Genomic DNA, 15,958 nt, shown 5'->3' with positions numbered 1-15,958 from the left:
GGTGGTACTATATTATAATTCTAACAATAATCCCAGACAGTCTTTTAGGCACTTCCTCCAATTGGTAAAATTAGCAAGAATGATTTGCTTGTTTGTCTGCATTATCAATATTATTATATGTCCAATTATAATCTTTCCAGATCGCAAACTAAAAATGGGCATTCCAGCTTCCATTGAGTACAAAGTTAGAGCAGAAGGAAAAGTCTACCTAGCTTGCTTCTTCTTGGAAGAGAAGGACCAGTCAGACTATCCAACACCAACCAACAAAGATGTCTTCATCACCAGGAGACCTGAGATGACAGTGTTTACAAGGTAAGAAAAATTATCCTATGGATCATGAATCGATTAAAGCAAGTGAAAAGTAATGCTAAAATTTCTATATCATTTCATTAATTTGCTTATCCAAAGAATTTGTTTCAAACCAGATTTGTTCCTATGAGGATACAAACCATTGTCTTTTAGGTAGAGAATGTGTTTCGACGTAAAACCTGGACAGCTGTTGAATTGTTTAACGAACAGTTAAACGACCAGTGGGAGCGAGGTCAAGGAGCCTTGCCCACTTATCTGTCGATGTCTCTTTGCTTATGTTTTCGGCCGCTTGGAGAATGGGCATACCGATGTGCCTCAAAGCAAACTTTTCCTTTTATTTTTATTTCAGGGATAGAGTACTGGTTCCTGATTGTTATATTGTAAATCAAAACACTCGATTGTTAGTGGATGGACATAACATCCTCTCTCTCTCTCTCTCTCTCTCTCTCTCTCTCTCTCTCTCTCTCTCTCTCTCTCTCTCTCTCTCTCTCTCTCTCTCTCTCTCTCTCTCTCTCTCTCTTTTTTTTTTTTATGATGATGATGTTAAGAAAAGACTCACCTATTCCCAACTGGTTGATTAAGAAAATAAGAGCCTCATGATTAACACTGTCAAAGAGAGCATTAAAATCAAGGCCATTCATACAGCCTTCCTGATCACAATCAAGAGATTCTTCAACCGCATTGTAAAATTTAGAAGTCCATCACATGCTCCAAGGCCTTAAGTAAATCAAATTGCAAACCAGGGAACAGTTTATTACTTTCAGCATACCTATTTTGATGTTAAGCTAAAAATGATCAATAGTTTTAGATAATATGGGAGTCATGAAAATTGGGTGGTAATCAGCAGGGCTAGAGCTACCACAAACGCATTCACCTAATAGAGTAACATTACCAATTCTCCAATAAGTGTAAAAAAAAACTACTTCTTGCTACCTTGCAGAAAATAGCAGACAACTTAGGAACTATGAAGTCAGCAGTGCTTATAAAAAAAACCATGGGAAAAATACCTTTTGGGTCTACACCTCCATTAGTATGAATGTACATGAGTGTTTCAATTTCATTGAAAACAGGAATGAAGAAGATAAAATTTCTCATTACTCTGGTTACTGTCAAACACATCGGCCAAAAGGACGATGACAGAGCCATCTGGTTAAAGTAAAGGAGGAACCATTACATATACACCAAAGAGTGCAGATTTAAGGGTAACCTACAACTTATGTATCAGGGTTGTATCAAGGGTTTTCTTTTATATCAAATTGTATTCCTTTTCAGTTGAAGCATACACTCTCTTGAGCAACTGCTCTTAGCTGTGTATAGTTATTCCAAGTCAAATTTGATATGTTACTCTTCCAAAGATGATAGGCCCACTATTTCTCAAAATAAGCCTGTCTACAATCATTACTGAACCAGAGTTTGGCTTTCACACTTCATTTTAGCACATGAGAAGGGATACGCCTTTCAATGATGTTGACCAGATTCTCATTGCAGAGAACAAAAGGCTGAACACTATTCAATTGTGACCAATTCAGAGGCAAAAGATCACTCTAAATGCCATTCCAGTCTGTTTGAGATTTTATATAAATCTCACATGAGTATGACACTTCAGGGACAGGCTGCGTAGTGTTAATTACTAACAAAACTAAGCCATGATCAGATGTTCAAACTGGAAAACAGGTTAACTTGTTATAACATCTGGTGATTTAGTGTATACTTTGTGCAAGCACTTACCAGACCTGTGAGTAGCTTCCTGTATGATTTGCTCTCAGCCTGATTCAGAGGTAAGTCCAAAGCTCTTAATCTATGGAGATGAGCAATCGAAACAGGATTTAACCACTCCTGGTGATGAGCATTGAAGTTGCCGATAAGATCAAAAGAAGCCTTACTATCGTCATCTTTTATCTTAGCCATAATGATGAGAAGACAATTAAAGATCAAATCATCTAAGTCTGGATTCCAATAGATCGAATACAAATAAAAGATTTTATGCCTACCCCAACTTTTATGACCTGAATCTCATGACATCCACATTCATTGTAGGATTTATGAGAAGCAGAGTACTCAGTTCTAATATACACTACCATCCCCTTTGTCCAAGGAATGCCATCTGTTTTCAAAATTATTTATTTCCATAATAATTTGGAATAAGAAGCTCTGATGAGTGCTTCATTCAAGAAAAGCAATATTCTGTGTACAATAGAATATCTACTGTCTGGAGGCAGCTGAAAGGTCACGAATATTGCCATGCAGTCCACAAATGTTGCAATACATTAGACGACACTGGTCCCAGATTTTGCTCAATGTTTATGAAAAGCAATTTAAAGTAAAGTCTTGAAATCCGTAACAACATTAAAATAGATCTGTTATATATAAACTATGAAGAAAGACTCATGTCGCCCTGTTCAACATAAAAACATTCACTGCAAGTTTGAACTTCTGAAGTTCCACCAAATTAATTCAACAGCCTAAATAGGAAGATCCCACAATCTGGTCACAGCTCAATTAAAATTTCTAGAATATTGTATAACATTGAGCCTTATGATGGAAAAGCATGACTGTTAAAAACTGCATACCGAGTACTATGTACGGGATGGTACAGTCTGGAAAAATCTAAATGCGAAGAATGTATAAAAGTGTTGAGTACTTTTGTTCTCTTTAATGAGAATCTGGTCAATATAATCGATAGGTGTATCCCTTCTAGTATCTTAGAATACCAAGTGAAAGACAAACCCTGATTAAATGGAGTAAGTAGACGTGCCTATTTGGAGAAACCAGTGGCCTATCATCTTTGGAAAGTAACAGATTGGGTCTGACTTGAAATAACTATACAGTAATACCTTGAAATATAAGCATAATTAGTTCCAGGACTGAGCTCTTATCTTAAGTCAATTTTCCCACTTAATGGAAAATAATTTAATCTGTTCCCTCACTCTTAAAAATACCTAAACCAATGATATAACAATTGAAAAACATGTTTGTTCCGACACCAGAATACAAATGTTACGCTCTATATGAGGGAATATACTTTCGGCAGAGCTGAAAGTAGCCATAAGACTTATAGCAAGGTGTAACTATCCCTCCGGTAGTTATTGAGGAGATAGGGGGTTAGTACTGACCCCCCCCCACACACACACACACGCACCTGTGTTCTCTTGTCACTTTTTACTTTTGGCTCAGCGAGAGTAGACATTCGTCTCTCTCCGCTCAACTTTTTAACTGTCCTTTGACTGATTTTTGTAGTGTTTTTTCTTGTATATATCTTACATATATATACTTATGTTTATATGTACAGTATATATATATATATATATATATATATATATATATATAAACATTCATTTATTATTAAACTAGAGGCCTCCCCTGCTTCCTTTTATGAAGCGCCCTGTTCTCCTCCGAAGGTGAGTAGTTTTCATGTTGATGCACCTTCACCGTTTTTGAAGATGATATTGCTCGCTCCCTGTGAGTTTGATGGCAGAAAGCTTGGTTTCTTCTTCAGCATTGATGATGATTAACTCCCTTGTTCTGCAATGGCAGCCTGTGGAGGGAGTGTAAAGTCTGAAACATGTTTGTGCGCCTCTCAGGGGAATCCTTTCCCGTCTGCGGGTTAGGTTTTCTTCATAGCTGACAACGCCTCACTCCCACATTCTATGATGGCAGCCGGCGGAGGGAGTGCATAGTCTGAAGCATGTTCCTGCTTCTCTTGAGGGACACCTTTCCCGTTTGAGGGTTAGGTTTTTCTCCCGAGTGGTTTCTTCAGCGCTGACAGCAACACAATCCCTCGTTATGCGATGGCAGCCAGCGCAGGGAGTGCAAAGTGTGAATTATGTGCATGGGCCTCTTGGGGGGACACCTTTCCCGTTTGCAGGTTAGGATTTCTTGAGAGCTGATGACGCCTCACTCCCACGTTCTACGATGGTAGCCGGCAGAGGGAGTGCAAAGTATGAAGCATGTGTCTGCTCCTCTTGAGGGATACCTTTCCCTTTCACGGGTTAGGTTTCTCTCTCAAGTAGTTCCTTCAGCGCTAACGACGCTGCACTCCGTCGTTCGGCTAATGCAGCCAGTGTAAGGAGTGCAAAGTCTGAAGCATGTTCCTGTTCCTGTGGAAGTTGCTGCTCTTGTCCCATCACCACCTTCATTGCCTGCGGCAGTTCCTAATCATCGTGCTGACGACGGCGCTCTCCCTTGTTCTGAGCTTGCTCAGCCGTCAAAGGAAGGGCAAAGTCTGAAGCTTTCCTGCTACTCATGGTGGACACCTTTTGGTCCTCCCTGGAATAGTCTTCGCCACACGGAATTAAGAGAAGGTTATGGACTCGTCCATGCCTTTCTCTAACCCCTCGGAATTAAGAGAAGGTTATGGACTCGTCCATGCCTTTCTCTAACCCCTCGGAGTGCGGTCCGTCGGAGCATGAAGATGTTACTCGCCCCCTGCAAGCTTGATTGCTGAAAGCCTGTTCTCCTAGCGGTCTCGTCTTTCCCAGCTGACTTGTCTCGCTCAGCTGACACCTCTCGCCCAGCAGACTTGTTTCTCGTAGCTGACTCATCTCATCTAGTAGACTTGCCTCGCCCAGTCCTGCTGAAGTTCGCGCATGACCAGTCTCCAGCTTGCGACTGAGTTTTCAATATGCCACTGCAAGCCAGCTCTTGACTACTCCTAGAATAGCAACCACGTTTCAGTGTCACAGCACTGCCCAGCTCGCAACTTTATCTTATGATGTAAAGTTGCCCTCCCCCTTTGATGAACAACACTTCCCGCTTGTGTGTAGAATCGCCAACAGCCAGTGGCTAGTCTCGAAGGCCTTGACTTTTTGGGTGGTAATTACTGACTTTGTTCGACAGAGAACCTCTCTGGCGAGGATTGTAGACCATTACCGACTACGATCCTCACTGCAAGCAAGCGCACTGCCCTTCCCAGCGAGACTCCTTCTCTTCTTGTCGTACACAAGAGTTCAAACGCTATTGCTTCAACGATCGCTTCTCAAGTCTCCTTGTGAGTCTTCTCGTCTAGACGACACACACTAGACTTTATCCAGTGCAAAAACTAGTGCTACTTCATCTATGGTAGCTCTCATGTCTGTGATAGCACACAGGTATGCGCTACTTCTTTGTGCTCTACTTCTTTGTGCTCTCGATGGAGGCAGCACACAGAACTTCAACCTACAGTTTCTATGGGTCGCGCTACATTGGTAGCGCTTACCATAACATGCAGTTGAGGGAGTTTAGCGCACACTCCCTTCTTGAAACCTAACCCAGCACTTGCCAGCAATGGGAGGAACATAGAACACGTGTCAGCCTTAGTGCCTAATACTGTACCTCACTGGTTCCACCTCATTACTGAGCTCTTGTAACTTCTCCGAATGTTGCATCGTCTGGAGCTTGATCAACTCGTCCGTCGTGAGCTCTTCTTGATGTTCCTTGACAAGATGGTAGACATGTGCCTTGTCTACTTCCAGCCCCATGGACTTTCCGAGAGACGCAATCTCTTCCAACGCAATGGATTTGGGGGTCAGGCTGCATATTGAACCCTTCAAAATTCCTTTCAGCTACAGAATCTGGTCATAACACAATGTTAAAATGGTCCTTCCAAAATTCATGAAGAGGTTGGTGTTATCTGTGACATCAAAGCATTCTTTTTAACAAATGCTTTGTGTACAGCTTCTTGAAATTTGAAATGGCCTGTTGGTCCATGGGCTGGAGGAGTGGTGGTGGGCGGGAGATGGAGGACCTCAATGAACTTTAAATCATCGAGAATGTCATCTTCAAGGCTTGGAGGGTGGCCAGGGGCATTGTCTAAAATGAAAAGACATTTCAGTGGGATGTTTTTCTCCATCAAATACTTCTTGCCCATGAGATCAAAGACCAGATTTACTCTTTCTGTGAAGAAATGCCTTGTCACTCATGCCTTTGAATTATCTCACCACATTACTTGAAACTTTTCTTTCAAGATTTTGTGACTCTTGAAAGCATGTGGGTTTTTAGAGTAATACACCAGCAGTGGCATGATCTTGCAGTCACTGCTGACTTGAGCACTTAAGGCAAGAGTCACTTTTATCTTTCATGGGTTTATGGCCTGGCAGTTTTTTCTCTTCTGCCTGGATGAATGTCCTCCTGGGCATTTTTATTTTCCAAAAAAGGAAAGTTTCATCACAGTTGAAGACTTGTTGAAGGGTTTGTAACCTTACACAGCAATAAAAGAGTCAAAACATTTGACATACTCCTCTGCGACTTTCACATATAAACAAGTAGCTTCCCCATGCCTCACAACTGAAAGTATCCTAATTTGCTTTTTAAAGTTATCAAACCAGTCACGACTAGCTTTGAATGTCTCCACTGGCGTTGATGTCTACCCACTCACAGATACTTCCCTTTGTTTCAAATCTTTGTGGACTGCACTGGCTTGAGCACGCATGATTGTATCAGTCGTGCTATCTCCCGCCAGCTGCTTTTCTTTAATCCACAACAACAGAAGCCTCTCCCTCTCATCATTTATATTAGCCTGTAATTTAGACATATTGCTTAGGCCTTTGGAGGGCTTTATGCTGCTGATTCTCATCTTAATTTGTTGGACAGGAACTTACGTTCTATTAAATTTCTTATTCCGTCGTTCAATTAGTTCAATATGCATGTTGAATAAGATTTTTTTTTTATAATTCTGACCATCCTTTACATTTAGATCTTCCCTGACAGTTCCATCCTGTTCGGAATACTAGATATGCAGTTAATTCTAACAGCCAGGCATTCTTCATCATGAGACTCAATACTATATAGTACTATAGTTTTATTCCAGCTGTAACCAAGTTGTGGAATGATCTTCCTAATCAGGTAGTTGAATCAGTTGAACTTCAAAAGTTCAAACTCGCAGCGAATGTTTTTATGTTGAACAGGCTTACATAATTCCTTTTATAGTTTATATATCAAGTATCTGTTTTAATATTGTTAATGCTTTTAAAATATTTTATTTGAATTTTTCATTACTTATATTCTTTATTTATTTCCTTATTTACTTTCCTTACTGGGCTATTTTTCCCTGTTGGAGTCCTTGGGCTTATAGCATCTTGCATTTCCAACTAGGGTTGTAGCTTAGCTAGTAATGATAATAATAATAGTAATAATAATAATAATCATGATGATGATGATGGCCGCCTCCTTCTGTTTGAGGGTGATACATATCATCGATGTACTTCTCTCGTAATGACGGTCCAACTCACCATGCCCATGTTTTTCTATAATTTTACGTTTCACCTCTTATCGTCATCATGCTCTTTTTCTTCTCACTGCCAACGTTTCCACTTACTTTCATGGGACCCATCACTTATTAGAATAATTGTCTACAAATATACTGTACATTAAAATCCCGTAAATAACGCAAATACCATGAGAGATGCACAGAGATTCATACAGCAGTTGGAGATCACACAAAATGAACGAGAGGAGCGCGCTTTGAGAGCTCCCAAGCGCTCGGCCACCTATTGTTAGTCTCTGTAAGCATGCTCGTATCTCAAGTTTTTGCTGCTATTGATGCAAAAATTTGCTTGGCGGCTGGCTCTTATGTCAAGATGTTACAGTACTGTACTGTACTTAACAAAGAGCTGTTACTCAAGAAAATTTATTCTACAACTGAAAAATAATACAATTTCACCTTAAAGGAACCCTGGTACAACCCACGAACATAAGTGGTGGGCTACCTTTAAATCTTGGGCACCAAATATTGATAATATCCATATTAGGAATAACAAATTTAATAGACCGCAAGTTTTCATCAAATTAAGATGAGATTCAGTACCTAAAGACCAGACAGGAGAGCAATGGCCTACGTGAAATGAGGTACCAGGTACTACTGTAATTATTGAAGTCAGTTCATGCCAGCTATTCATCTCCAAGTGGTCAAGTTAAACTACCGGATACAAGATAACTAGTATCCTATATTCCCAATTGCACAAGTTTTTTTTTTTTATAAATTTGCGGATAAGGAAAATAGATAAAAAAGAATGTACAGTACTTGAAATGATCAACCAATATTGCTATTCACCTAATTAATTTCCTTAAAGAAAATGCTAAAGTACTGTTAACAGTGTTACTTTACTAAGTATATGTTCATTAAGGATCCTCATAGTACCAGCCCATTCATTTATAACAATAGCGTTTCAAGAATACAAGTCATATTTCTAAACTTGGGCCTAACAAAGGATTTGTTCCTAAAAAGGTAAAAAGGGTTGTAAGATAATGTTGATGGAGCTGGGCAAAACCAAAAGAAATAAAAGTAAGACACTTCAAATCACAAGGAAAGTTATCTACCTATTGGGAGCCTGGCAAGGGACACTGTTGGTGTTATCCCCAATCCTATTTTATCCAACCTTAGGGTTTTGCCTAATAAAAAAAAAACCTTTTTTATGTTATACTAGTAAAAATGCAAGAACTTGTTTAATGGAAGCATACTTTTTACTGTAGGCCTACAGGCAATTGTAACTTGCAAAAGTTTTATTTTTGTGCCATAGCAAAAACTGACCGATACCTAACTATATCCACAGGAAGTTTGGCGGTTACGCTACAACAGAATCGACTTGGATGGCAGAAGCAGATTCACTCCGGACCCTTTTGAAACTTGCTGGGGAAAACACCCAATCTGACACTATGTACTGGTGAGTATTCGTCTCAAACATTAGTATATGTTTTACTGTAATAATTATGAAAACAGAATGAAAATTTCTTCTAGTTATTGCCATCTCCAATTTTTTTTTTACTTTCATAAACTCAGTAATTCAGACTAATTTTCCCTGGCCTCACTTTGAAAGGGTTGGAAGGGTTAGCATATGTCAACCAGTTATGAAAACCACCAGTCTTTAAATATACTGTTTATACAGAATACTTATTGCGTAATTTTTTTTTTCAATTTTTTATGACAAAATATCAATCTTTCCATCAATTTATTTAGTTTATGAAGTTACCAATACCAACCTAACTATTCTTGAGCATAGTTGCTGCTGTGGAACCTTAAGTACGATTAAAAATGGAATGTTTTAAGAAAAATTTTAGTCTAAAACATTAGCAAGATACAGCACTAAGACATCCAAAAATTTATTAAAATGTTAAAGAAATAATACAATTTATAGCAATTTGTTTGTTCCTATACTGTACATACAAACACTTATCCTTTAATAGGAGTATAATTTCAGCGAAGCTGGAAACTCGCCAGATAAAAGTTATAACGAAGTGACGGTATCTGGAAATCTATCTCCTCCTTTCACTACAATAGGAATCCTAGGCTCTTCACAGATGCATCCAAGAAGGGAGGGGGAGAACACCTAAGGAATCTAATCTTGTAGTGCTTTACAGGGTAACATTCTTGACACTGCAATCATTCCAACAGTTTGAGAGACCACTCGATAGTGTTGATGAGCGACAACACTACTATAGTGGCATATGTCAACTAGCAAATAGGTAACTGTATCACAGCACCTCAGTAAGTTGGCAAAGCAGGTTCATTTTGGGGCACTAAACAACACCTGGGAGCTGTCAGGGGTGATAAAAAGTCTATTATCTGAGAACTAATGTGAGTGTTATGGAAATGGATCAAAGAGGCTTTATTATAAAGCTATCTTGAAACACTTTTCCCTGTAAGTATATGTGGGGTTGTAGAAGAAGCCAGGTTTCTACAAGAAAAAAAAGAATATGGAGGCAAGGAAGATGATTTAATCAGTTGTCGCCCCACCTTATGAACTTTAAGCATTACTAGAAGTACTTTGTAAAATCCCTCCCTCTCATCTTCACCTACTTTTTAAGCCCACTTAACTTTTACCTCTTAATACAATGGGGGAAGATTTCCAAAATCTAACTTTGGCCATGAATGGCTACTAAGCCTCATTGCTAGGCCACCATATTTCATAAAACGGATTTTTACGTAGGAAAAATCTATTTTTGGGTGGTGATAGCCATGTCGTCCTGATGGAAGTTCCTGAATGGCAGCAGCTTCTTGGCATATTTCTGCATTTGATATACATACATATACCAAGGCACTTTCCCCAATTTTGGGGGGGTAGCCAACATCAACAAATGAAACAAAATAAAAAGGGGACCTCTACTCTCTACGTTCCTCCCAGCCTGACAAGGGACTCAACCGAGTTCACATCGTGTGTGATATACCAGAGAAAATTTACCTTAGAGGTTATCACGGAATTCTAACCTCCAAAGTGAATATGCCGAGAGATATAGTGTATAAATCAGGGACGTGTTGATAACAAGCCATGGTTATCCCTCCCCGAACAGAGTTAACATTGTCTCAAAGGAAAAGGGGTAGGGTAGGATATGTGGCCGAGAGAGCCATTACAACTCCTGATCTTGATGCGCTACAACTAACATGTTTCCTGTTGAACCATACCAGGAGCAGCCATCGCGTCACGTGAGGCCCACATTGAGAATTAAGAGGGGATGAAAAGAAATGGACGGGCCATCAGGACGACATGGCTATCTCGCCCAAAAATAGATTTCTCCTATGTCAAAATCCGTTTTTTGGGCTTGAGCCATGTTCTGATGGAAGTGTGCTAGAGATTATTATTTGCAGTTATACATACATACATATACCAAGGCACCTGCCCCAATTTTGGGGGCCAGCTGACATTAAAACAAATGAAGCAAAAAATGGGACCCCCTCCCCTCTACATTCCTCCCAGGCTGACAAGGGACTCAACCGAGTTCGGCTGGTACTGCTAGGGTGCGGCAGCCCACCCTCCCCCATTATCCACCACAGATGAAGCTTCATAACGCTGAATCCCCTACTGCTGCTACCTCCGTGGTCATCCAAGGCACTGGAGGAAGCAGCAGGGCCTACTGGAACTGCGTCACAATCGCTCACCATTCATTCTTATTTCTAGCACGCTCTCTTGCCTCGCTCACATCTATCCTCCTATCACCCAGAGCTTCCTTCACTCCATCCATCCACCCAAACCTTGACCTTCCTCTTGTACTTCTCCCTTCAACTCTTGCCTTCATCACCTTCTTTAGCAGACAGCTATTTTCCATTCTCTCAGCATGGCCAAACCACCTCAACACATTCATATCCACTCTAGCTGCTAACTCATTTCTTACACCCGTTCTCACCCTCACTACTTCATTCCTAACCCTATCTACTCAAGATACACCAGCCATACTCCTTAGACACTTCATCTCAAACACATTCAATTTCTGTCTCTCCATCACTTTCATTCCCCACAACTCCGATCCATTCATCACAGTTGGTACAATTACTTTTTCATACCCAACCCTCTATTTTTTACTACTCCCTTAACTGCCCCCAACACTTTGCATCCTTTATTCACTCTCTGACATACATTTGCTTCCACTCCACCATTTGCTGCAAGAACACAGACCCCAAGTACTTAAACTGATCCACCTCCTCAAGTAACTCTCCATTCAACTTCGCACCACCTTCCCTTCTCGTACATCTCGTAACCTTACTCTTACCCACATTAACTCTCAACTTCCTTCTCTCACACACTTCACACACTTCCTTTAGCATTGATAAACTAAAGTAGTGAAATGTTTGTAAAAGTAGGACCAAAGGAAATCAATAGCACAGTCCCACTCTCTGTGAAGAACTTTGTCACCAGTAGATAAAAAGACTGAAGTCTATAAAAAGAAGGTTAAAAAACGGATTGTGAGCGAAGCGAAAAATCTAGTTTTGGGTGAGATATCCATGTCGTCCTGATGGAGGAAGGTTCCTATAAGTAGCTTCCTAGGGTATATTTGACTACAGTGATATTCCCAGAGAATTTACCTTTAGGTCTCCAGAATTCTAACTCCTGGTGCGAATATCCTTAAAATTTCTCTCAAGGATATCGCATAATATCAGGGGACGTATATCTTGATACGACACATAGCAATTTTCACCCCGAATAGCGTTTTCGCTTCGAGGGGGAAAGTGGCAAAAATAGAAGGGGAGCTGTTACCAAGGTACCCTTCCTCCATTACTACTTTGAGTATCTAGATGGCGCCATCGTCACCGCTATGTTTTATTCCTTGTAGGGTTGAGCAAGGTTCTACAGATATAGTAGTTTTGGGAGGGATCCTGCCAAGGCCTTTTCTATAAAAAGGAGTGCGGGTCCATCAGGACGACATGGCTATCTCACCCAAAAATAGATTTTTCGCTTCGCTCAAAATCTGTTTTTTTTTGGGCTCAGGCCATGTCGTCCTGATGGAAGGTTACCAGAGCATTATTTAGAAAGTACTGTATCTGTGGATTTTCCAAATGTGCCTTAACCTCAGGACAATATTTCCTTGGTCATCCAGACCATAGAGACATGTGGCGTTACAGTTATACGTCATTACATCTAATCATGAACTATGTTAGTGCTTCCTGCCCCCTGCAGGGAAGAGTCATACTAGACTTAGGAAAGTGTCTCGAGATTTGCATACAGTATACCATATGAACAACATAGCATCAAGAGCATACAGGTCTCACTGTATGCAAAGCCAGTCAAAGTTTGTACTTTAATACGAACAAAAGTTTATATGAGACAACATAACTTCCAAAGCATACAGGATTTGCTGTATGCAAACCCAGGTAAAGCTTGTACTTGTGTAGGAACAAAGTATGCGTATCTATTTGTTTACATGTCCATATGCATATTATTAAGTGTTAAATAATACTCTCGCATATCTTTATTGATTCAAATTTGGGGCGAAATAAGACACAAATACCAATTAAGTATTTATTGGTAATGAATAACCAGCAATTCAACATAGATAACATAGCGTTAGTATAATGCTAATGAATGCAAAGAGAAACATATATAAAGCAGTCAAGACCAGAAATTATTATTTCACCTGAAAAGGAAAAATAATTAGAGCCACAAACTGAAAATTTAATAAATTTTCTAATATGCATTTTTATGAATGACTTTCTTCACACTGTGTAAAAACACACGGCACAAGTGTTATCTCTATGTTTCTTCACCTTTTATAACTGGAACAGTCCATAGTGCCACCTTGGTGACACTTATATTTACGTGTTGCACTGTGAAGTGTCAGCACCTTCACCCGATTTTAGCAGTCCCAAACAATTCACTGTTCCTCGCAGCGCTAAGCGACAGGTTTTAGCACACTACCTGCCGCCACCACATAACGTTTCAACTCTTGCACTTGCTTCGCATAGTGTTTAAAGAATACTCTGGATGACCTCCATCCAGTGTACGAGCGAAGGCGCTCAAAGTCCATGTATTGGAAAACGTTTAATGACGAAGCAATTTTCCTGGGATCATGACCTGCGGGTGTACTGTCAGGATCCGCTCTGTTAATGAAATAGGTGATCTTCGCCCTTAGTTGTTTCAGGGATAAGTTTGAACCCTAGGTTTCTCCTTTAAAGAGCTGTCCTCCCCTGAAGTCTGAAGTTCTACGAAGTGGACCTTTAGACACTCTACTGGGCACAGCGAGACATCTTCCTTCAGAGGGCAGATTCTCCAGGGACCCCAGCTCTTGGTAGGTAGCTCGTTCTTGGCGAGAAACGTTGGGTCAGGAAAGAGATTCAGTTCTCCTGCTTCTGTGAACTGAATATGGCCCTCATCTCTAGAAAGGGCCACTATTTCACTAACTCTGGCCCCCGAGGCTAGAGCAAACAAGAATAAAACTTTCTGGGTTAAGTCTTTCAAAGAGCAATCATCATTGTTCACTGTTGAGGCAAAGTGTAGGACCTTATCCAAGGACCATGAAATGGGCTTCGAAGGTGCTGCAGGTCTAAGTCTAGCACAAGCCTTAGGAATCTTGTTAAAGATTTCATTGGATAAGTCTACTTGGAAGGCGTAAAGCAGAGGTCTAGTCAAGGCTGACTTACATGTTGTTATCGTGTTGGCTGCTAAACCTTGTCCATGAAGGTGAATAAAGAAGGATAAACAGAAATCTGTTGAGATCTCTTTTGGACTTCTTGCCTTGACGAAAGCAACCCACTTCTTCTAAGACGACTCATATTGTCTTCTGGTTGATTTAGACTTAAATTCTTCTAAGAAGTCTATACTGTCTCTCGAGATCCCAAACCTTTTCTTAACTGCTAAGGAGAGAAAATCATGAGATGAAGGTTTTGGGTTTTCTGTGATGAAGTGAAGACAGTTGACTTCTGTACTTGTTGAGTCAGCACTGGGTCCGGCAGAGGGACCAGCCTCGGCTTCAGTTCCAATACTAGAGGGAACCAATTGCTCTTCGGCCACTTGGGAGCCACTAGAGCTGCCGTTCCCTGAAAGGATCTCGGCTCGTTGAGGACCTTCAACAAGAGGTTGGTTGGAGGGAACAGGTAAATCCAGTTCCATCTGTTCCAATTGAGGGACATGGCATCCACTGCCTGCGCTAGAGGGCCCTCGTATGGGGCCACATAACGAGGTAGTTTCTTGTTGCTCGTCACGAAGAGGTCGATCTGCAGTCCTGGGACTTGACGTAAGATGAAGGAGAATGATCCTGCGTCTAGGGACCATTCTGACTCTATCGGCGAGAGCCTGGATGGAGCGTCCGCCGTCACATTGCGGAACCCTTGAAGGTGAACTGCTGATAAGTGCCATCTCTTCTTTTCCGCTAAGCGGAAGATGGCCAACATCACTTGGTTGATTTGGGGTGATCTCGAACCTTGACGATTCAAACATCTCACTATCACCTCGCTGTCCAGAGTCAGTCTTATGTGTACTGAATAGAGAGGACCAAGTCCTTTGGACTTTCCGTTGGTGAGAGTGACCTCCCCATCCTTCCTTTGATGCATCCGTATGGATGATGACTGAAGGGAGAGGTGGTTGCAAGGGTATGGACCTCTTCAGGTTCTTGGCCTTCGACCATGGCTTAAGAAGTGATTGTGGTCGAGTCATTATCGGTCTCCTTAGATCTCTTCGAGCGTTTGATGCGAATCTTCTCCAGACTCCTGATGCATCTTTTAGCTATGTTCTTAGCACCGGGTCTGTCACTGATGCAAACTGAAGGGAGCCCAGCACTCTCTCCTGTTGGCGTCTTGATATCCTATCGGATTTCAGTAGTCTCTTGACAGATCCCGCTATCTCTCTCCTCTTCCCTAGCGGAATGGAGAGACGGTGTGATCTTTACAAAGCTTGCAGATGCAGTCGTTCAACAACTATGCCTAGAAGATGTCCAGGTGGTGGCCTACCTGGACGATTGGTTGGTGTGGGCATCATCCGAGACGGAATGCATGCAAGCATCCAAAAAAGTGATCCAGTTCCTGAAACATCTGGGATTCAAGATCAACATCAAAGAGTTTCGATTATCTCCAGATCAGGTGTGACTTTAAGTTCCAATCTATTCCCAGCCATTGAAACTCCTGATCTGGAGATAATCCAGACTTTTTGACGTTGATCTTGAATCCTAGATGTTCCAGGAACTGGATCACTTTTTTGGATGCTTGCATGCATTCCGTCTCGGATGCTGCCCACACCAACCAATCGTCCAGGTAGGCCACCACCTGGACACCTTCTAGGCGTAGTTGTTGAACGACTGCATCTGCAAGCTTTGTAAAGATCCTTGCGGCTATATTTAGTCCGAAGGGCATGGCTCTGAAGATGTATTTCTTCTTCTGTAGCCTGAATCCTAGGTAAGAGGAGAGTGGGCGATTGATTGGAATATGTCAATAGGCATCTGCCATGTCTATCGAGACTGTATACGCCTGTTTTGGCAG

The 15,958-nt window shown here is 41.1% G+C and overlaps 1 protein-coding gene across 2 annotated transcripts in view; it reads left to right on the top strand.

The window, feature by feature from the left end:
- The window catches only part of LOC137623241 (heme-binding protein 2-like), an 80,197-nt gene that overhangs the window by 46,726 nt on the left and 17,513 nt on the right, over positions 1-15,958 (top strand). For both annotated transcript variants that reach the window (XM_068353982.1, XM_068353981.1), the window contains exons 4-5: positions 141-312; positions 8,835-8,945. In XM_068353982.1, the coding sequence (XP_068210083.1) occupies positions 141-312; positions 8,835-8,945 (283 nt within the window). The remainder of the gene's footprint in view (positions 1-140; positions 313-8,834; positions 8,946-15,958) is intronic.

The sequence above is a fragment of the Palaemon carinicauda genome, chromosome 30, assembly GCF_036898095.1.
Source record: "Palaemon carinicauda isolate YSFRI2023 chromosome 30, ASM3689809v2, whole genome shotgun sequence".
In the NCBI taxonomy this organism is placed as follows: domain Eukaryota; kingdom Metazoa; phylum Arthropoda; class Malacostraca; order Decapoda; family Palaemonidae; genus Palaemon; species Palaemon carinicauda.
The sequence above is the reverse complement of the archived record's forward strand: the minus strand, read 5'-3'. Positions and strand labels throughout refer to the sequence as shown.